General features: G+C 35.8%; 1 protein-coding gene across 7 annotated transcripts in view; it reads left to right on the top strand.

Moving 5' to 3' along the window:
* The window catches only part of CSMD1 (CUB and Sushi multiple domains 1), a 1,090,193-nt gene that overhangs the window by 675,883 nt on the left and 391,687 nt on the right, over positions 1 to 22,623 (top strand). For all 7 annotated transcript variants that reach the window (XM_017814555.1, XM_017814556.1, XM_017814554.1 and 4 more), the window contains one exon: positions 10,869 to 10,981. In XM_017814555.1, coding sequence (XP_017670044.1) covers positions 10,869 to 10,981 — 113 coding nt within the window. The remainder of the gene's footprint in view (positions 1 to 10,868; positions 10,982 to 22,623) is intronic.

The following is a 22,623-nucleotide window of genomic DNA, read 5'->3' as shown; positions in this document are numbered from 1 at the left end:
TGCAATATAAATATTATTTTTAGAATTCTGTATCTTCTCTTAGAAAGAATTGTGTTTACTTGTATTAGTAATTAAGTTCTCTGAATGTAGTATGTGTAGTGTAAGCAATGAACCTCTCAAAGCAGTTTCAAAATACAGGAAAGCTTAAAAGAATAGTAAATTACTCATCATGTCAGCAATTAAAAATAGTAGGCTTTCTATCTAGCTAAGCTATTCAGTGTGGTAGCCTTAAAGGTTTTGCCTCTTAGCCACGGTTAAAATACCTATGTCACAGTGTTCATTGTTGCTAGTACTTTTTTTCCTGCCAAAAGACATCTGGCTGTTAGAAAGAGATAAGCAAAATGTTACTTTCACTGGGAACCCTAAAATATCCCTAAAGGAGCTTGGGGGCAGGCTTGATTTAGGCAATATTGCTTATCAAACTCCATGCTTATTTAGCGCAGACCAAGACTGGTTGACTGAAGGAACAGGACTACATTTGGATAAATTGAAAATAAACATTTACTATTGAAAGAGAATACAGAAGCAACTCACCTCCTAGTGGAAGTGGTGTAGCTGAATAGTGTTACTGAGACAAGAATCTAGTTCACGACAGTTATATCATTAAGCAGTAAGGAAATTGAATAGATTCTGTGCTCAAATTTAAAAATAAATAGACATTCACCTGGCTTCCAAAATATACATTATTAAAAACAGCTATTGTGTGCCTGCACTCTGATTACAATTTGTTGAAAGAGATTTTCTCTCTCCCACCCCACTACTCACTCAAGAGAACCAATATGGCAAATATTTTTCTATTGGAATGAGCAATAGACTGCCTGAAATTAATACTGTTTTAATTATGTCTAGAATCTAGAATCAGAATGTCTGTGGTATTTCTTTTGAAAACATCTCTTAGGAAGCTTTTTTTCCCCAATTTTCTCTGGCATTTTAGCTTTTCTATGGCTGTTGGGGTTTGTTTGTTTGTTTGTTTGTTTTTATTTGCAAATACAACAGACATATAATTCAGTAGAATCATATAAACAAAAATAGAATGTATTTACTGCCTGATACTCTATGAGGCCACGTATTAACAGGCTATTGAGGCCAGTCATTAACAGTCTATGCAGAACTAAGTTGTTTTTTTGGGGGGGTGTCTTTTTGTTTTGGAATTAATATGTATTATTTGAGCAAATACTTGCCCTACTGTTTATTTTGTCTTCTATGACATTTGGGAGATATTTTTTCTAGTAAACCAACACATATTACTCCTGATTAACAAGCTACCAAGTAGTAAATCCAGAACCTCTGCAAAATATGTAGTTTCTTTCTTTACATAGTAACAATATTTTAAAGTAAAATATAGCTGCTTAATAGAATAGAATGGAAAAGTTTTACGTCAGTTTGGGGAAGTTCTGGGTTTTTTTTCAATTCTTCATTGTTAGGCTGATTTTTTTTTTTCCTAATAAGATGCATTCAACATATTCTGTCAAAATGTCATAGGTACTTTTTGTCACATTCTACTGTTGGTATAGCCCAGAAATTGTATTTCATTATATTATAATTTCAAAGAAGGGAGACAAGTTTTATGAAAGTGGATACCTAAATGCCAATTCCTATTAAGTATGGGGGTTGCATGGTCCTTCCTGTTTACTGTTATTTTCTTATAGTTACCAAACAGTATTTGTGGGGGAACAATAAGTTTTACTGTTTGCAACCAGTATCTAAAATTGCTGTGACCAGACCAACAGGTAAAAAAACCAAACAACACAGTTGGGATTATATTACTAGAAAATTGTGTTATTCCCCACTATCTTTATTACTGGGACAAAAATTTGTGTTTCAAATGGAAATAGTTATGCCACTTAAGAATAGCCTAACAAAACAAAAAAGTCAGAGGCTTTTACTTAATTATCCACCAGAAATACAAAGTAATATGGTCAATGTAAGGAAAAATATGTGTTAAAAATGTAGGTAAGTCACCTTGCTTGTCAAGGTATACTATGGATGTAAACATTTACCTTAGCTCTAAATCAAGATACATTTTAGAATTGGCAGAAAAAGCTTTAATTTAAAGGTTTATCCAAATATCAGCAAAACCCAGCAAGGGCAATTTTTACCACTTGAGAGTATCAATGAAACACATTCCATCACTGAAATGAGTACCTACAGTGTTATTTGTCTAATTGCTTAACATCCTTAGGAAAAAAGTGATAGACCTGCACAAAGCTTTGATCCCAAGGAAAAATCTGCATTTTAGAAATACTAAGAATACAGGCTTATACCTACATGGTGGGCTAGTTTACTTGTATTTTTTAATGTTACGAATGTTATCATTACTTGGCTGCAGTCATGCCAGTATTTCATCCAAGTGGTGTATTTGCTGATCACTCTCAAATTTTCAAATTATTAACTTGAATTCTGAACTATGTCTACATGAAGTAACAAAACAATACTTTCAAAGATGCTAAGAGACAACATCTTAGCAACCACATTGTGTTACACAGTGAATTGATGAAACATTAAAACTTAACTTTTTTCTGTGTTTGTTTGTTGGGTTTTCGGTTTTTTTCCAAATCATAGAATAGTTTGAGTTGGAAGGGACCTTCAAATGGAAAAACATTTTTCAATTCATTTTATTTGTATATTCAATTTAGTTTATTTTGAAAATCTTACAGAACCAGGCACAAATGACAAGATATTATACAGTAGTACAGAAGAGTCTTTTTCATCACAGAACTATAGTAGGTCTCTCATGTACTTAAAGAATCCCATTATATCTACAATAAATATAGGTTTTATAAAATTTAAATGACTTTTCGAGAACAGTTATAATGAGATGAATGGCTACTGGCCATTGATTCATACAGTTGCTTTTTGGAATGCATTTTTTCAGATCTTAACCCTATACTAATGGCTCACAATAACTGAAAGTCTTTGCTTTTAATGGAAAAAAATTGGCACCTCTTTTTTAGGTTAGCAATTTCCATATTTCATTGAAGAATTTAAAGTTTCCCCTGTATGGGACACTAAAGAATTTGTTATGGGATTAATATGAACTGAGTAAAAAATCTAGAGTTTTCAGAATGTCAACAAAAATGCCTATCTGGATAATTGCAGTAAAAACAATATACCTGCAGTTGTCCTAAACTGAATACTCTATGTGTTGTAAGACCTATATTTTATTATTGCAGCTATTAATAATTGCACTCAACTAGGGACAAATTTTTAAAGCAGAATTTTATCTCTGAAGTGTTCAATTGTTGTATATTTGTAGCAGTAAAAATGCCTACAATTTAGTTTTATATTTTTCAATTGTGAGTTTGTTTTAAATTTTTGTTTTCTGTCAGGATAGCTTCCATTTTAACTTTAGGACCCTACACTTACCTTCTCTGGCCCTGGATGGAAGAACGCCTTGAATGCTAAAGAAGAGTGGCTTGCAGAACTCAGGGCCTGGGTTCAATATCACTGTATTAAACAATAAAATCTAATTGATTGCTGTGTCCTAGAACTTAATGTTCCACTTTTGCTGGACAATGGAAGCCATATATCAGAAAAAAACCTAGACATATAAGGAATTATGCTCCTTTATTTATCAGTTTGAGAGCAGTAATAATCTTCCAAGGGAAGAATATTCTATTCAGAGTGCCATGGAATATTGTCCTTATGATGTTTGCTAAATATCACAACAGTATCAAGAAAAATATTTGCTAACACTGTTAAATCAGTAAACCAAGATGTTCTTAATAAAGCTTTTTTCCAAACATCAGTTACAAATCATAAAAAGATCTTGCCTTTGGCTTTAACCTCCAGCCAAACACAAAGTATGTGCAAGTATGATGTCCAGTGTGAAGTAAAACAAAATACACAAAAGAGGCTGGATACTTTTCTGCACAAAATTATAATAAAAAGGTTTGTCTTTGGAGAATAAATTTCTGAGTTATGTCATGTCCCAAAAGCTGAATTACAATAGCATTTCTGTGCCTTGGATGATGCTCAGCTGTTGATATTTACTGATCTCTTCACCGTAGCTCTCACATTCTAAGGTGATATTCTTCACAAAATAATGTGGAAGTCTAAAATACCTCAGATAATATACACTTCTGAAATGCTTATTCCTCTTCATTGTCTATACAAGGAACCTCTCCCACATGGAGACCACTCATTGCCAACAACTGAAATTTGAGAAGATTAAGCCTGTGTCTCCTCATTTCACCAGGCTAAAGGGCTTTTAAGCATACATGTAAACTGTTCAGACAACATAAGAAACTTAAGCTATACCTTGGGAGTGTATGATTTGAATATTTTTTAAAAAATATATCATATTTCTGTTTACATTTCCATTTTAAGCTATCTGATTATGACCTTGTCACTTATAAGTTTATTTATTTAATGAAAAAATCCTTAAAGAATTTTATATTAAATTATATAATTTAGTTTTAATATGTCATTATTGTGTTTCAATGTAACAGTTAATAAGTGCCATGCAATGAAGTTAGTAGTGAGGTTAATGAATGTAATAACTACACAGTGACACCATATAACATGATTACAGAGCATAGTATTTTATTTAGTTTTGGGTTATTTCATTTTGAAGAGGACCTTTCATCACATGCTCTCATTTATTAATGTTTAAACCTTCTATTCTCAATATGAAGGATAAGTGAGCAAATAAAAATGCAGTATTCTTAGACTTCCATTCAATTTAAAGGATCTGAATCATTGAATGTCTTGTTAAAATCTTATTCTTGGGCTTATTCCCTTACTCAGTTGTGTTTTCCTTTCTTTCATGCTTTTTATATTAATCAATTTTGGGTTTCATTCAAGCTATTTTCTTAGACCCAGATTGACAAAAGTATTTTTATATAAAATTCTCTGGCAAACTCCTTGTGATCCCTCAGTACTTAAGGTGTTTGTCAATTTTTTTCTGTACAGCAAAAGCCTTCAGTATTACTGCTAGTCATTAGTTTTCCTAACTCACCTGAAAACAGCTCTGTCAGCCTCATTCAGCTTCCCAGGGACATACCGTGTTTTCCTGAACAATTCTCAGGAGAGCATCTGGGGGCACTTAGCAAGCTAAGATTTGCTAAGGTCCTCCTATTTCTTTAAGTTAGGGTGAAAAAAACCTCACCCAAAAACTTATCCATTCATTTGAATTCATTCTTGTCCCAGGCTGTATTGAGGTGCAATGCAAATGAAAGTATTTATTCACAGCATCACAACACCACATGGTTATGGAAACAGGTGAAGAAGGGAGAGAAAATTCAGGCTTGATCTATTTACTTTGAATGAGAAATATCTCACATGGGCCCTCTCTTCCTCTCCCCACTTCTGGACCATTTCCTTATAGATTGTGTTAGCTGTTACAAACAGTTTTTATTTCAAATTCTACATAATTAAGAGAGGATTACACTTTTTCTGTTAAACTGGTAGTTCTTGTTTAAAAGATAACCTGGTCTCACTTATCAAGCATAGTAAGTATTGTTTCACTTAATTGGTTTTGCAAATAGTCTTCTTGTTATGCTGTCTATCCCCTCTTATATTTTGTTGAATTGTCCCCTAATTTATATTTATCTATAAATTCTTCCTTTCCCCATGTGGTGATCTATGGCTCCACAGGGTGCAGTGAGTCTCCTTGTCACTTTACTTTTCCCGTGCTCCTGACGCTGAATTTGTACCAGCTCTGACTTGTTTCTCCTTTCCATGAGCAATTTAAAAAATAGCACACAGACGTCTCAGCTGGAGGAATGGGGAGGAGTGGATAATTTTCTGCCATTACAGTGTCTAAATAAGATCACAGAAATTCCAACAAGAGTCAGTTGATACATACGAGGAGGGGCAATACAAGCAAAGGATTAAGGAAAAAGTAGTAAAGTGCAGGAGGAGGAAGAACAGAAAAGCACAGCACATGGCTGCTTTCAGGCAGCAGCCGCTTGTCAGAGTATCTCAACTCTCTGTGAAATTGCAGCCACAGCATGTGTGTTTCACTGCCACATGAACCCCCAAACACAGCTTGTAAAGCTACATGTTCACTTAGAGCTAATGCAGCTCATTTCTTGCTTTTGGTTGCTACCAGATACAGCCTTGGCTATCCTGGTGTTACAGTGAGTTTAAGGCAATAAACCTCTAACATTCTTTTTTCATATATCTATATAAAATATAGATATTTACATATAGACTGCATGTAATACAGACAGAATGTATATACACACACATCCATATACATTGTCTTTATTTATTTATTTGCTGCAAGCATCATAATTTATCCCTTTGTGAACTCCCTCCTGTTATTTTGTCGAGTAGTAAGTGAGGATCCTTGAAAGTTGTTGTTTGGACATGCATCTGCAGGCATGCTCATATGTATATGAGCATAAAAGTGGAAGTTAGCTGTAAATTGAAAATTAGAGTGCAGTTTTCTTTCTTCATCTCCTAACCCAGAGAGGTGTTATGGAAACTCATTAAATGTTTTATATTATTTCCAAAATAATTAAACTATAAATAAATAAATAAAAACATCCTAGAAAGTATAAATACTTCTTTGGTTAGGTGAATACAGAAATAGCAGAAGTATTCAAAACTAATGCATAATAGATTCGTTGGAGGACCTCTACATAGTTTTTTAATCTTAGTCCTTATACAGGTGTATTTTCAAATCTCATTTTCTTGATTAATTTAATTTTATTTTTTATTATTTTACTACATTTTTGAACAAATAATTTTACTTCAACCATATACATATTTGGCTTAATACAAAATGGGGAAAGTAGCTAAATTAGAAGGATAAGGATAAATGAGTTGACAAAACCCACTCTAATTCTTCCCTGCATTTTCAATGTCATGAAACTAAAGTGCCAGTAGTTTTCTAAGACAAGAATAGATTATCTCTTGGTTATATCCAAAACAACGTCAAGAACCTTGTTAAAGAAACAAGATTTGGTTTATTTGTTCAGACAAAAGTATTATATTATTTTATTAACAGATCCAACATCAAAATTGCTCCTCTGTAGGTTAGTTCTCTTAATTACATGTAAAGTAGTTTTTCTATACCTGAATTTGTGTCAATACCTGAAAATCTTGACCAGAGGAAGACTATTTCGGTGACAAAACTGTTATTAATAATTTTAATAAAACTTAGCACAAACTCTTAATAATGCAGTAGATTTCAAAGGACATTTTGCTTCTCTACCTGACATACTATACATAAGGAAAACATTACCTCGTGGAAACAGAAAGTCTTATTACATGTATAAACAGTAGATTAGTGTCTGTGTGAGGAAATGAGGGAATAAGAATAAAAATTAAAACTTTACTTAAAGTAGTATAACATGAAAAACAGAAAGAGAGCTTCCTCTGCCGTCTCTGATCCTGCTGCAGCCTGACTGTGTTCAGATCTAGAAGAAGAACAGGGGTCGTTTAATTATTTCTCATTGTTTCTTATAAGAAGCAGTGCTTGTCAGCAGAGGTGTAGTATGATACTAATATAACTATAAAGCTCTCAAAACCTTGCCCTTTAGTTCTATATGATGCTGTAACAGTCAGCACACACAGGAATTCCCCGCAAGTCTGTCTTGTTCCATAGAGCACAGTGCAACATTTGGTATGCAGAAATTAGAGATTTTAGATTCCTTGTGCAGTCTTATCCTGAGTCCTCAGGTAAATGCATTGTCTTACAATTTTATTTGAAAAATTATTTTCTGATTGTTTTTTTCCTCCCATGGGATTTCTCTTTAACAGGTCACTGTGTGTTTGATACTCAGTGAATAAACAGCTATTTAATGCTTCCTTCAATCCTTCTTCAGTGCATGGCCTCAAATCGTGTTTAGCCCAGAGCATTCAAACATGTCACTTGTCTAAGTGACATCAAGTTTTAACCCACCGATCCTAGAAGCTGGGGGCCTGGCTGCCATCAGTACAGAAGATGAAATCTCAACACTCTGCAAATCAGACCAAGGATTTCCAGAAAATGCCCAAAGAACATTATATATACATATGTCTATTTGTTTATTAAAAATTTGATTAATGTAATTTAGATTAGATATCACTTCTTCTATCTAAAGCTAGGGCAGATTTTTAAGACTATCTATGCTAGGCCCTAAAATCAGTTTCAAAAGAGCATTACTTTTTTCATGGCAGAGGCAGAATTCAAACATATCTGAAAAATTTAATTTCTTTTGTATTACTTCCTGTACAATAAATGTCTTCAGTTAAAAAGAACTGAGGAACTTTCAATATTCTTTTTAGACAGCATTGGAGAAATCTTTAATAAAGATCAAAGTGTGAATGCTTCTAAGGAGGTGTTTTACCTTATCTAAATAATTTGTCTGATACAAAGAAGTTCCAAGCTTTCTTCTGATTTTAGAGTTAATACCTAATCTGAGATAAAATTACTCTATTTATATTCATATGCATCAGGAATTAATACTATGTGTGTGCATTTTCAATAAAGAAAACTTTGCTTCAGTAGCACTTTTGCTTTCAGAACAACCTAACCTCATGATGCCTGTTAGTGCTTCCTGAAAAACTCAGAAGAGGTGGTCACATTCCCCGTGCCTATTGGGACCCTGTGGTTTAGACTACTTCCTACACAGATCCCATGAAAGGTTGAGGGAGCGCTCATCTGTCAAGGGCAGAATAGTTTTGTAATAAGGGTGGTGAGGCACTGGAACAGGTTGCCCAGAGAAAATGTGGAGTTCCCATTCCTTGGAGTGTTCAAGGCCAGGTTGGTTGGGGCTTTCAGCAACATGGTTTAAGGAAAGGTGTCCCTGCCCACGGCAGAGGGTTGGAACCAGATGAGTTTTAAGGTTCCTTCCAACCCAAACAATTTTATGATTCTAAGATTCCATGATTTGTTGTTGCAAGCTTTAATAGTGTAGACTCTCAAACAGGAATTGATATAAAGCACCGCAGTTCAATTTACTAGTATGGACGTAACCAAACTACTTGTTTTCCATTAATACACAGTTAATATAAAAATTTAGCATGTAACAGTAAAGGCTACAGTGAGTCAGAGGAAGCACACTGGAAATACTGCCAGCACACAGAGCACAGGGGCACTTAGAAATTGTGGAATGTGATGCACCTCTCAGTTGGTAAAGCTCAAAGGAAACATTCCTCGTCATTCTGCAGGCTCAGATGAAGGTCTGTGTTGTTCTTTGTGGGACTGGGAGAGATTATTCCTTCTTGAGAGTGATCTTGAGAATTTGTTGAGCAGTGGTGTCCAGATTCTCTATTGGTGAACTACAACAGCTATAAGCATGTCCCCCTGCCATTGGAGTTGCATTTTGTATACCAGAAAAACAAATGAGCATGTGTTTTAGGGACCCCTCGCTCACATTGTGTCATTTGCTGTAGAGATAATATTCCACTTTGTGGGACTGGGATCAAATACTCCTTGACAGTACCGATTTTTACTTTTCTCTGAGGAGCACACCTGCAATGTTATTAAATTTTTTCTTGTGTTTTGCTGTGTGATGGACAGTTTATTTGTTTCCTATTCCCTGATTAAAACAAAACAAAACCAAACCAAAAACAACAACAACAACAAACTAGAAATAAGCAAGAAGGGAAAAAAACCAGTTTTTTAATACTGTCTCAACTTCTGTGTGAGTTAGAGATCTGCCTGCTGTACCAATTCAGGTGGCAGTCTGCCACTTTCAGCAGTAACCATGCCCACCTCTCTCTTTCATACACAGCTTGGGTTTCCTGCCCTCCAGAATTTCCAGGTAAATGGTCAATTAACATGTAAAGAGGAATTTTACACTGCATCCACAAACTTTTAGATTTGCCATTACTGGAAACTCTGAAATTTTCAATGGGAAGTCACACTACATGAGGTGAATGCCACAGAGTGGCATTTTTGTAGGGGCACCACCTTTATGTCACATGTGGGCCACAGGATTCTAGTCTAAGCCTCCCAGAATTTGTTGTAATTTCTGAATTTGGGTTCTATAGTGAAGAGGTTTTGAAAACCTTACAGAAAAAAAAAAAGCACCAATGTGCTATACACTGATTATAACTTGCTTCTAAACCAGCCTTACATCTAAATTAACCACTGAGCTTTATTTCGTTTTCTCAGTTTCTCCAATTAAAACACAAACAGCATTTCTTGTAAAGAACATATTCTTATTTAGAATTCAGTAACATAGAGCTAAATTAGAACTCTAATAAAATAAGTTGTTTAAAATACTCTCTCTGTGTCATGATCACATTATCATTATCTTTCATAATATGATGGGGAAATTTGAGACTATTTAGCTGTACCTTGCAGAGTTCACATAGATCTGAAAATATCTTGTGTATTGTGTGTCTGTTAATGAGATGGGTAACTAAGGAAATGTCTGCTCTGAACATGCTTTTATAATGATCTTTATTTATTCTTTTATTAATGTAGCATATAATTCATGTTACAGTTTAATATTTCAGCCCGAAGTTTTGCCAGCTTTAAAATCCAGAGCTCTGGATAAGCTACATAGAATGTTACTACATGTATATTTCATTTATAAAAGAAAACCAACCACCAAAACAGTATTTCTAGGACATAAGTTAGTATACTTGGACAAATGAATTATCAGTTCAGTGATATGAACTGCAGCCTATATATAGCAAAAAGTTTTAGATTTGGCATACATTTTGTCAATAGTTGGGAGGTACTAGAAAAGATATAGTTTTGGTTTTCCACATATGGTTTTATTTTTTCTTTTTCTTTTAATTGTTTAGTACTTTCTACAGGTACATTTCTTACAGAATAATAGTTACTTACCTGGTAATACATTGAGATGAGATGACAGTGAATCATTGCAGTCAACATATTTTGAATCTGGTGGGTTTTTTTCTAAGTAGTGTCCACATGATTTTTTTTTTATCATTAATACTAGATTCTTTTTTTCCAGGTTGACTGGCATGAATCTACCTTCTCCTGTTATTAGCAGTAAGAACTGGTTACGACTCCATTTTACGTCTGACAGCAATCACCGACGAAAGGGGTTTAATGCTCAGTTTCAAGGTAGGAAACCTATAAAAGTTCAGCAAAAAAAATCCTTACCTTTAAGCACCACTAAAGTGGGGTAAATTTGAAAATTATGTTTAAATATAAGGCTTGTAGTAAACAGCTGACTCATACTACTATTGCTCTTACGCTGAGTATCTCTTATCCTTGTGTGATCAGGCATCTCTAGGGATTTGCTTTTGGGAGAAATACGTGTGCTTCACAATGCAGTTTGCTCTAAGTATATATTTGCTTGCTCATTTTTTCTAAATTGCTTTGCATTCAGTCTGATCTTTGCTTTAAAAACATGCCTGGAATGCAACTTGCAGAAAGTCAATTCACACAAAGGCATTCTGCCATCTAAACATTGTCTTCCTTCATTATTCAAAATCTAACTCTTACTCGAAAGCTACATTCATCATTTGGAAATTTGACTTAACCATAGTATAGTACAAATTATATTTCAGGCTCTTACATGGATTTCCATATAAAACTTTAAAAGAAGACAAAAGCATGTCAGTGTTGCTGTCAATTTCTACTTATGTTCACCTAGATACTTTTTAAAATGCAATTTTTTCGAATGGTTTCTTTTTTTATTTTTGTACTTCATAAATCACTACTCAAGATGAAAGACATGTTAGTTATATTGAAAGTGAAAGAGATTCTTAATTTATCTTACTTTTAAATTCTGCACTTATATAAGTTGTTTCAACCCTTTTACCTCCCACACCATCATATCATTTATTACTTTAGACCTTTCTTTTTTCCATGAAACTCTGGGACCTCTATCATTTTAGAAATGACAAACATACTGCAACAAATATATGTTTCTGGTGATTATCACATACATGTGCAACAAAAGCATTTAATGTACATAGTTCTTTCAGTTTTAAAAATATTTTTATTATTTTGGTAAAAAAGAATTGTGAAATTTCATTTCATTGTGGCAACTCAACACAGCTATGTATTCTGTGATCTTTTGCACTTACAACTTATTTTTTCAAAGTTTACCAAGGATGCATATATAATACCACTATTGGTGACTATGAATTTAAATGCACTGCTTATGTTAACTCTGTGCCTTAAGCCTATTTACTGGAGATCACAAAAACAATGTGACTCATCTTGCTAATGCACCAGAAAACTATGAATCAACAGGATAAAAAGGGAAGTTTGGTATAAAGTAACATACATGGGAAAATAGCTTTTGTTCTTTTTCAATATATCTTATCTCTAGACAAATACTTACTGTGAAGCTAAAGCTTTTAGGAAATATCTGGGGAGATTATTATTTCAGATGTATATCTGTTGCTCTGCATAATACATGAAGTATTGGGTGTAAGTGCAAACTTCCCTGATGTAGAACATAGCTTGTGAATGACAAGTGGAAGTTTCTTATTGCAATTCAGATTCTTACAATTACAGAAATTTCCTTTATGAAGTTAATTCTTTTGAAATGCAGTTTTATAAAATTTACTGTATTAAATACAAAGATTTCTGAATTACATGAGCCACAGCCCTCTATCTTATGAGGCTCGATTGCAATTAAATAAATTCCCATGTTAGTGATATAAACTGTGTTAAAACCTGGGAGAAAGTGACACATAGGATGAAAATTCAGAGTCGTATAAAAAGCTGGTTAATCTAACAGCTTCATTACATCCTTTTTGATACACAGCACTAGTAATTCTTTGTATTATGTGTGTATTTGAAAACTAAGCAATTATTTGGGATTTTATTTTAAGCAGAAGTAACAGTATTTATGGCTAGACTAGTCTACTAGTACCACAAATTGCATAACACAGATTGGAAGAGAATTCTAGAGCTTGTCTAGTCCAGTGCCCTCCTCAAAGAAAGGTCACCCAAAGAAAGCTGCCCAGGACTGTGTCTGGTGGATTTTGAATGCCTCCAAGATTAGAGACTCTACAACCTCTCTGGGCAACCTATCCCAGTGTTTACCCTCACAGTAAAAAAGCTTTCACTTATTTGCAAGTGGAATTTCCTGTGTTTCAGGTTTTGCTTATTGCTTCATGTCTTGCCAATGCATATCATCGTGAAGAGTCTGTCTCCACCTTCTTTACACCCTCTCATCTTCTCAGGTATTAATACACACCAATCAGATTCACTCCTGCTTCCCCCAGGCCGCCTCTTCTCCAGGCTAAAATTTCCCAGCTCTCTCAGCCTCTCCATCATGTTTTTGTTCTCAGAAACTTTTTTCTGCTAAAATTCAACAACTTTTACATATATTTCCATCCTAGGTGCTTTTCTTGAGTTAAATAATTATTTGAGCTGATCATTAAAAAACAAGCAAACAAATCACCAAAAAACCTCCTGTGACATACATGACCTAATTTTCTGGAAGAAAACCTAGCAGTGAAAAAGGATGCCTCAAATATCTGACTGACTCCAAACACAATTCTTATATTTGTCATCTGGGCAAATCCTGCAGTGTAGGCTCTATGATTGAGGCCTCTGAGAGACATTTTCCTTATGGGCAACCATTTACAATAGTTTAAATGGACTGTTCCAGAATAGACAAAGGTAGTTTGGATTGATATGTAGTTGAACTATCTTATCTTTGAGACAGTTACAGTAAATACATAGATTCTTTTGAAGCAACCATTTAACACTCACTTTACCAATAGACGAGTCCCCATTACCAGTCTGACCAAATCATGAGAATCTTTTTGATTGTTCTAATTTCCCAGAGATTCTAAGTATTGGACAACTGTCCTCAGGGCACTCAGGACTCTACTTTCTAACACTACTTAGACTGCTTTCTCCTTATACTTCTTTTTAGAAGGAACAGTCCTTTAAAGTCAGTCTGTGCTGTCTTTTTGTGATTATTTGCTTTGTTCAATCGTGTGTGTGATGAAGGTGTATAATTATGCTACACAAGAACAATAGTCTCTATTGTTTGGGGAAAATAGAAAAATTTGTAATTTTGATTGAGTCCTCAGATATTAAATTAAAGCAGCCTATTGTGCCTTGCCAGATAGTATTTTTGAATCTTAATAACACATAGATTTTTTTTAGTAGCTGTCAGATATAACTGTTATTCACAAAACAAAATCACAAGATATTCCTCAAAAAGCAGTAGCTTGTCCATTTGCAGATTGCGTCATAAATCAGGGGGAGGTTGACCTTAACTGGATGCCAGGTGTCCACCAAGTCAATCACTTCCACACCCCAGCAGGACAGGAAAGAGAAAACATATTGTGTTACTGTCACGGGCAAAACTGGCTCGACCCTCACACATTGTCACTCCTTTCTCCAGCTGCAATTTGTGCTGCACAGTAACTTTTTCCCTGCTCAAATGTGTTATCCCATCACTGATCAGCCTTGGCCAGCTTCAGATCTGTCTTGAGTGGCTAGCATTGGCTCCAACATGGGAGAAGCTTCTAGCAGCTTTTCACAGAAACCACCCTTGCAGCCATGCCACTACAGGTACAGCCACTACACAGGGCTTGGTCACATAAGCATAATGACCAGCCCCATGTTACATGCAACCAGCCCCTACCATTACTTTATGCCTGTACTTTTCATATGTGTTCTACCCCAAAGTACCTGAATCCATCCCTTTCCCTGATATTATTATCCTTAAATACTCCGTAATTAACCTTGTGCAATCCCAAAATGTTCTTCCCTTGTACCCCACAATGAGCCCTGTATTCCTGGGCAGGCACCCCCCTCAGCCTCTGAAGTGACGGGAGAGCTCCTAGTGTGAGCTATCCCTCAGCTCTGTGGGCTGGGTCTCACCAGGGATAGCCCTGGGGAGGCCAGGATAGAGGTTCCACATTGGTATTTGGGTTCCTCTACTTGCCCAGAACTCTCTGCATTTCTTCTGCCGTTGTGGAGATGGACTTATGATGGTCCTGGAGGAGCCAGGGTGAGGTGGTTTTTGTCTCTGCCATCCTCTGTCACCTCCCTGTGCTCCTCTGTGTGTGCACAGGTGAGCTTGTTACTGCCTAACCTAACACACATATCAACTTCACCGGCTTTTCAAAAGCAAGTCAATATTGAAGGCAGCAATCACACCTCTGAACAATGATGGGATAAGAGACTTTTTTTTTCTTTTCCTAGTAAGAATTCAGATTATCAGACTTTTTATTCAGTTTGTACTTTTATACAGATACTTTAATCACTCTTTTCAACTCATATCAAATTTATATCTTGTTTATAATCAAGTTATCATAGCTATATTATAGCTGTAACATGGCCTTTTCCAGCCAGCCAAAACTCATACTAATAAGCAGGCAATTTAATTTTCTTTTCTTTGTTTGGTCTTTGATCAGACAGGCAGAATTATTATAATCTATTTCTTTAAAATATTGGAACTACCAATTTGATTTAAAGCTATGTATAGTCAATTATTTGTTCAGTAAAATTTTCAGATCTTTCTAAGATTGCATTTTTTGCAATATTTAATGCCCCATTTTTAACAGGGTCAAGAAAACCAGCTCATTAACAAGAAAAAAATTAAAGCAGTGTACTAGAATTGCACACTTGAATGCATTAACTATATGGAGTTTTAAAACTATATGTAATTTTAAAATGCTTGGCAAGCTGAATGTGTAAATAAAACAATGTAATCTAAAAGATGTATCTAAATGGTGGGTATTTGGATTTCCCCCTGCATCATATTTATTGTCCCGTCTTCCATCAGATTAGAGAAGAAGTTTAAAGAAAATTTTTAAAATTAATTGGGTATAGACTGAAGGCTTTGTTTTGGTGTTTATTGTTTTTTCTCACCCCACCTACCTTGTTGCTTCTGATTTTTGGTCTTTTAACATTGATTTCATTAATAAAAATATTTATGTCCCAATTTCTCTGTGTATCTATGGAATTTTTTTTCATAGTTTCAGAGTTCCTAGTCAGAAGGAGACGTGGTTTTAAATGGCCCTGAAAACCACAAAAACAAATTAAAGTGCAGTGATGTGATTTGCCTTGTCTGCTTCATGTCTCCCATACCAGCAACTTTGATCTCATTGAAATCAACACTCCCAGTGGATACAATCTGATTCAGTTCTTGTTCTGCCTTGTTCCTTAGTAGCATTGTCCTAGGGGGAAGAGATGTTACAATTCATTTAGTTATGAATTTCTTTTTCTTTTCCATTCCTCTACCTTCACCTGTGCTGATACACAAAGATTCTTTCATATTCAGTGGGAGTAGCAGAGTTATGATTTGTCTTATGCCAGTGCTTCACAAATACATGAATTCCCCAGAGGTGAGGTATCATTAACAGGCTCACAAGGAGATGAAAGCTTAGCACTTCTCAGAAACAAAGCTTATCAATGTACACAGGATGACTTAAAAGGTGTGATACTGAATCCCCTGCTTTTGCATATTTACGGCATGTACACTATGCTTGTTTAGCTTTTGCTTATTTCCAGAACAGTAGGTTGTTTTAATATTTCTAGTTTCTATTTAAGAGGGAAAAAAACCACAATGCTTTTTTCTGTACAGCTAAAACTAATCTGCTTAAGTTAAATATTTATTTCAAAATTCCTACAAATAGAATAGAAAGTTTCCAAAACATGATTACTGGGTGTGTTTCAGAGTAATTCAGGCCTCTCTTGTAGGGTGTTTGGAATAAAGTATGCTATTTTTGGCAAGTTTTCAGGGAGGTTCAAAAAGGTACTAGCTATTTTGATAATTATGTACCTGAAGTTATCTATCTGTTGTGTTTGACTACCTTCAATAATTCAGGATTTAACAAATAGATAATCCTGAAGTCAAACAATGGATATAATAGAGGCTGCTGAAATAAACATGTGCTAATGGAAAACCATGAGTGAAGTAATATAAAATCAACTTGCAATTGCTACTTCTTTCAACGAATTTTCATAGTTCACTGAGTTTGCATAAAAATGTGAGTCTATCCTTCCTACATATTCAGTAAAACCCTAGAAATTATGTTGCAAATAAATGAAAAGAATTTGCAATATTTCCTTGGTACTTTAAATCAGGGGTTTCATTTATAGTTGTTATTCAGAGTAAATTTCAAAAATAAAATTTGTAAAAGCAATTGATAAAATCAGAAAGCCAGAAAAACCTATTATTTTCTAGCTCTTAAGTGATGCTGAATATGTATTTTTCCTTTAAAATGGTACTGAGACAATAATTTGTATTTTGCTAAATTTTATTTTCAAGAGAATAAACCATCTTGATGTGAAAAAGTCAACAAGATGGTAGTGTATCATCTCTCTTGGCCATTCTTTTCTGTGATTAACACAAACACTGTTAAATATGAAGTCCTGTCTTCTCAATTGTATTAGTCTGGGTTGGTCTTTTTGTGTCCAGTAGTGCTATTTTCCCTCAACAGAGTAAAAAGTCTTTTGGTAGCTTTTTGAAGCACCAAGTCACCCCTCAGTCTCCTAGATAAACTTAGGAGGATGAGTTCTTTAAACCTCTCACTGGAAGTAATTTTCACCACTTAATGCAATTGGTACTATTTGAAACTTCCAGTGACCCACTTATATGATTTTAGCCATCTCAAAATAAGTAGTACTGGATCTACAGTTAAAACTACATTTACCTTTTTTCCCTCTATATGTTTATTTCTGTCTTACTTCTATTTTTTCTTTTAAAAAGTCATGAACACTTAGGAAATTAATTAGCTAAATCATATTAAACTAAATTATATACCCTAGAGACACAAATAATTTTTCTTAACTCTATTTGTATGCCTGTCAAGGCTGATATAGGTAGACTATGTTTGTCATTTTTTTTCTTCCTTTTTTTTTGTTGTGTCACATTGTATTTCTTACATCCTGTAAGTACAGTCATCGTGGTATCAGTAAGTCATTTATTTTGAGTCTTTTATTTTTACTTGTTTAGATTTCAGTAAGAGTGTATTAAAATATTTTCCTTGAACTTTTGTTTAGTATAATTAGTTTAGATTGAAAATATTTATTCAGCTGTACAAGCCTACAATGAGGTAAGTTATTGGAGAAAGTCAGAAGGAATAAATCTTTTTTCTATTAAAAGTAAAATTCTTTTGGCCAAATCTGTGTACGTGACTGTTGATAGTGAATAGCTCCCTCCCTCTGGAAATCAACTTAAACTATCCTTTTTGCACTCTGATTTCAGTCACATAATGTATCCTACATTGATACCTGAGAATATAAAATAACTAACACCATTGAGCACTGGCCTGTATTTTCTCATCTCTAAAATTAGATTGTTTGATCAAAAAGGAGAATTTTAATCCAATAAAAACTATAGTAATGAAATCAATATTTGACATCTTATGGTCTCGTGCATTCAATATCAATCAGTAATTTGGCATATATATTGAGTTCAGCACATCCTTGACTGGCTCTCTTCCTCCCATTTTTAAAACCTGGAAACCTTTTCTTTTTCAGTGTTTGGCATTAGAAATTACCTTTGATTTTATTGTTAAAACTGACATCTCATAAAGGCAACATGCATTCTTGTCTGTTTTGATGTCACAAAAATATCTGTTTTTCTCAAAATTTTAAGAAAAGCCCAAAAGTTGACACAGAGTGACAAAAAGAAAAAAATATATATCTAAATGTACTAGGGTGAATTTATGCTGATACTTTTTGTCTGTGTTTGGCCCTGCCACCTGTGAAAGCTTTGCTCTTTCCCTGCCAAATTATGGGAAAACAAGCACTGATAAATGGGAAAGTTGTCCTTGAAGAGAGCTTCTTGTTTTAATTGGTGTTCTGTGATTGGCTAGTTGTCCTCCAAGGTCGCTTGAAGGAGAGATTGAGGAGGAGGAGGATGAAGGACGCCCCCAGACTCATTTGGAAAAGACCCCCCTTAGTACAGTACACAGGCGCAGGGAAAGCCACACGTGCGCAGAAGAGGGGCACTTACATAACCGGAGGTGGGACTGAGGGCCTCGGGCTGGGCGGTGCTGGCCACACCTGGGAGGTTGTGGTCACTCAATTAATGGTATAAAAAGCAGATGGCGCTTTCTTGGACAAGAGCTAACTTCACACCAAGGACAATGTTGCCTTTGGCAGGGACGCCTGCCAGTTTGTGAACTTACTGACTCTCCAAGGATGCAGCTTCTGCTATGGGTAATGATAGGCATGCTAGGTCGGTAAGATAACTTTATGGGCAACAGCTGGGTGACTGGGTAGGTCGTGCTGGGGGCTTATTTCTCTCCTCCTTCCTCCCTTTTGGGTTTGTTCGTTTTGTTGGCCACCTCTTGGTAATAAATATTGATTTTTGTTAAGCTTTTAACAGTGTCTTACTTTTCGAGCTTCAGTATGTTCGAACTCCTCCCTAATACACTAAAGGAACTACATTTACTAAAAGTACAGAAGAATTGGACCCTATGATAAAGTTCTGTCCTCAAGAATTTCAGTCCAAAGTTTAGGTGGAATTTCTCAGTGCCAAGAGAGTGAGACATTTGACAAAGAGTGCATACAGATTTGCCTTAACACAAGGGCATTCTAGTAAAAATTCTTATTATTAGGTCACCATATAGGAGCATATTATTATGAGCCATTGTGTATTGGGTTTGTGTGGCTAGCTTGGTGGCAGGGGGGCTAGAGGGGTGACTTCTGTGAGAAGCTGCTAGAAGCTTCCCTCATCTCCAGGAGAGCCAATCCCATCCGACTCCAGGATGGACCCACTGCTGAGCAAGGCCAAGCCCATCAGGAGCAATAGTAACACCTCTGAGATAACGTATTTAAAAAAGAGAAAAAAGTTATTGCGCAGATGAAAATTGCAGCCAGAGAAGAGTGGAGTGAGAATGTGAACAACTCTGCAGACACCAAGGTCAGTGCAGAAGGAGGGGGAGGAGTGCTCCAGGCATTGGAGCTGAGGTTCCCCTGCAGCCTGTGGTGCAGACCCACAGAGGAGTGGGTGGATGCCTGAAGGAGGCTGACCCCATGGGAGGCCCATAATGGAGCAGGGTCCTGGCGGGGACCTGATGAACCATGGATAGAGGAGCTCACACTGGAATAGGTTTTCCTGGTAGGACTTGTGGCCCTGTGGGGGACCCTGGAGCCTGTGCCTGAAGGAGTGCACCCCATGGAACAGACCTATGTTGCAGCAGTTAGTGAAGAGCTGTTGCCTATGGGATGGAATCACATTGGAAAAGTTCATGGACTGTCTCCCGTGGTAGTAGGGGAAGGACTCCTGTCCCTGAGCAGCAGCAGAAACAACCTGTGATGAACTGACTGTAACCTGCATTCCTTGTCTCCCTGCACTGCTTGGGGGCAGGAGGTAGAACTTGGGAAGGAGACAGGGTGGGTGGAGGGTGCTTTTAAGATTTATTTTACTTCCATTATCCTGCTCTGATTTTGTTAGTAATAAATTCAACTAATATCTCAAATTAGAGTTTTTTTTGCCCATGACGGTAATTGGTAAGTGATATCTCCTGGCCATTATCTCAACCCATGAATCCTTTGCTATATTTTCTCTCCTCTGTCCAGTTGCAGAGGGGAGTGATAGAGTGGCTTTTGTGGATATCTAGTGTTAAGCCGGGGTCAACACACTACACCTTGATTTTTCGGCATTTTCCAGAAAAACAAAAAGTAGTTCATTAAAGGTAGCAGCTTGTACCTGGTTACAATCAGGTTGTTAAGTCATACTTCTTTCTTAAGGGTCCAGTAAAATTTCCATTGCTGAAAAGGCTCAAACGTAGCTGCTTCATGATGTCAGCACTAAGCAGTTGCTGATCTAACAGCTATTCAGTCTTCAGCTATTGTTTGTCATGGTGTTATCCTCCCTAGAAGTGTTCAAAAGACTATAGTTGAAGCAACATTCAAACAGGGAGCTGAGTGGATCTCATTTTATGATTTATTTTTTAGAGACAATTTCTACAAACTACTACTCTCTGTGTTCTGCAACAGCATATTCATAGAGCAAATTGTGTTGGTATTATTTTCCAGAACTGTGGACGATATCTGCAGACATTGAAGACTTGATGCCTGGAGTGGTTTTATTATGATATATCATACATTGAAAGCACAGAGTAGCTAAGGCAGTTCATCAGGGCAAGGGGCCAGCTAAGTGACATAGAAAAGGTTAATGGAAAACAAATGGCTGTGTTTCTTTTTAAACTTGCAGATCCTGTATCAGCTTATATACATAGAATAAGAAAGATTTGTGTAAAAATCTATTGTGACACCAATTTATCTTGAGGCTGTACCATTTATTCACTAGTACTGCATGCAGAGATTTCCAGCACAGGGAGCAGGTGGAAGATCTGCTAGTGACAGGCAGTACTTTGCTAAACTGATGGAACAAGGAAACCAACTGATCATGAACTTACAGCTTTTACACCTAGCCATATAGTAGAAACATCTATGCCTACTGTGAAGCTCTCTGGAGTTATAATACTGATTAGTAGGGAAGATTTTGAAACCTGTTAGTGAGAGATAGTGTATTAGAATACTAGGATAGTGTATTAGAATACTTTTCAGGCAAGGAATACAGAAACTGCAGAGGGTTGGACTATTCCAGTGGATTGGTTTAAACTAGAGATCCTATGGAAAATTGCGATGCCTCAGCAAAAGTCAAATGGGTAGCTGAGAAGAAAACTTGCAAGGATCCTCCTAGGTTATTGAATCTGGGACCTTGTTTTATAAAAAAGCCCCATATTATAACATTTCCCTCATAAACTGAAGTGAATGTTAAGTTTGAGAATGGCTGAGTTTTTTTCTTAATCTCACAACTTCTAAACTTTTAAAAGAATTCAGGGTACAACCAGCCATAGTGAAACAGAAGAAAACCTAGAAATAGGTAACAATCTGTTTACTGGTCCCACATGACTTTGAGTAATAAGAAAGAAATGTTTGTTCTATAAGCAGAATGCAGAGAAATTACTGATGCTGCCAAATATGAAAATGTAGATTATTTCTTCCAAGGCCAAAAAATGCTAGTACTCCCATAGTTGTGCACAAAAAGGATTAGGCACTAATGCAAAGCAAATGGTGCACTTAATTGGACTTTTCAATCTGAATTAAGAAAATACTGTGTTTTGCAACAAAATTACTCAAGTTGAAGAAAATCTGAGCAGTGAAACTAAAGCAAAAGGAAATTGATGAATCCTGCACTGTGGTGAGATAAATTTGCTAATTTCCTTCAGGAATAATCCTATGAATCTTATTGCAAGCACATCACTGTTTCTTACTGAAACAGTAAGAATATTTAAAACAAAGTGTCAGTCTTTTTAATAGATACAAACATACTTAAGGTGACACAGAGCTTAAGGCTGGACAGGAAAGGTGCCTCTTGTGATCACCAGATACTGGGCAATATGTTATTCCTCTTTACCTTCACATATCTGTACTTGCGAAAAATCTGCAGTGAAAGGCAGCCAAGAGCTGAACTCAGCAGAGCAGCAGCAGAGCAGCTTGAGGAAGTACCAGCAGATGATGTCAGAATATTTTAGCTTTGAGTGGTAGCCAGTAGTTGAGGTCTTGGAGGTTATTTCATGCAGGAAGAAAAACTGGCAAGATACTCATGTATTTGGGTACTTGGGGAAAAACATATTATGTCATCCAAGACACACACCAAGACTGTTAGAGAAAATGTTAGGAACAAACAGGAAGTGTAACTTCTGTTGTTATGGAGTCACACTAGAACTAAAAGAGGGTAAATTAGATCAAACATAACACTATGTAAACCAAGTAGTATATTATCTTATCTGGCTTTGATATGACTTGTGCAC

Source organism: Lepidothrix coronata, unplaced genomic scaffold (assembly GCF_001604755.1).
Source record: "Lepidothrix coronata isolate B3197 unplaced genomic scaffold, Lepidothrix_coronata-1.0 Scaffold45, whole genome shotgun sequence".
In the NCBI taxonomy this organism is placed as follows: Eukaryota; Metazoa; Chordata; class Aves; order Passeriformes; family Pipridae; genus Lepidothrix; species Lepidothrix coronata.
The sequence above is the reverse complement of the archived record's forward strand: the minus strand, read 5'-3'. Positions and strand labels throughout refer to the sequence as shown.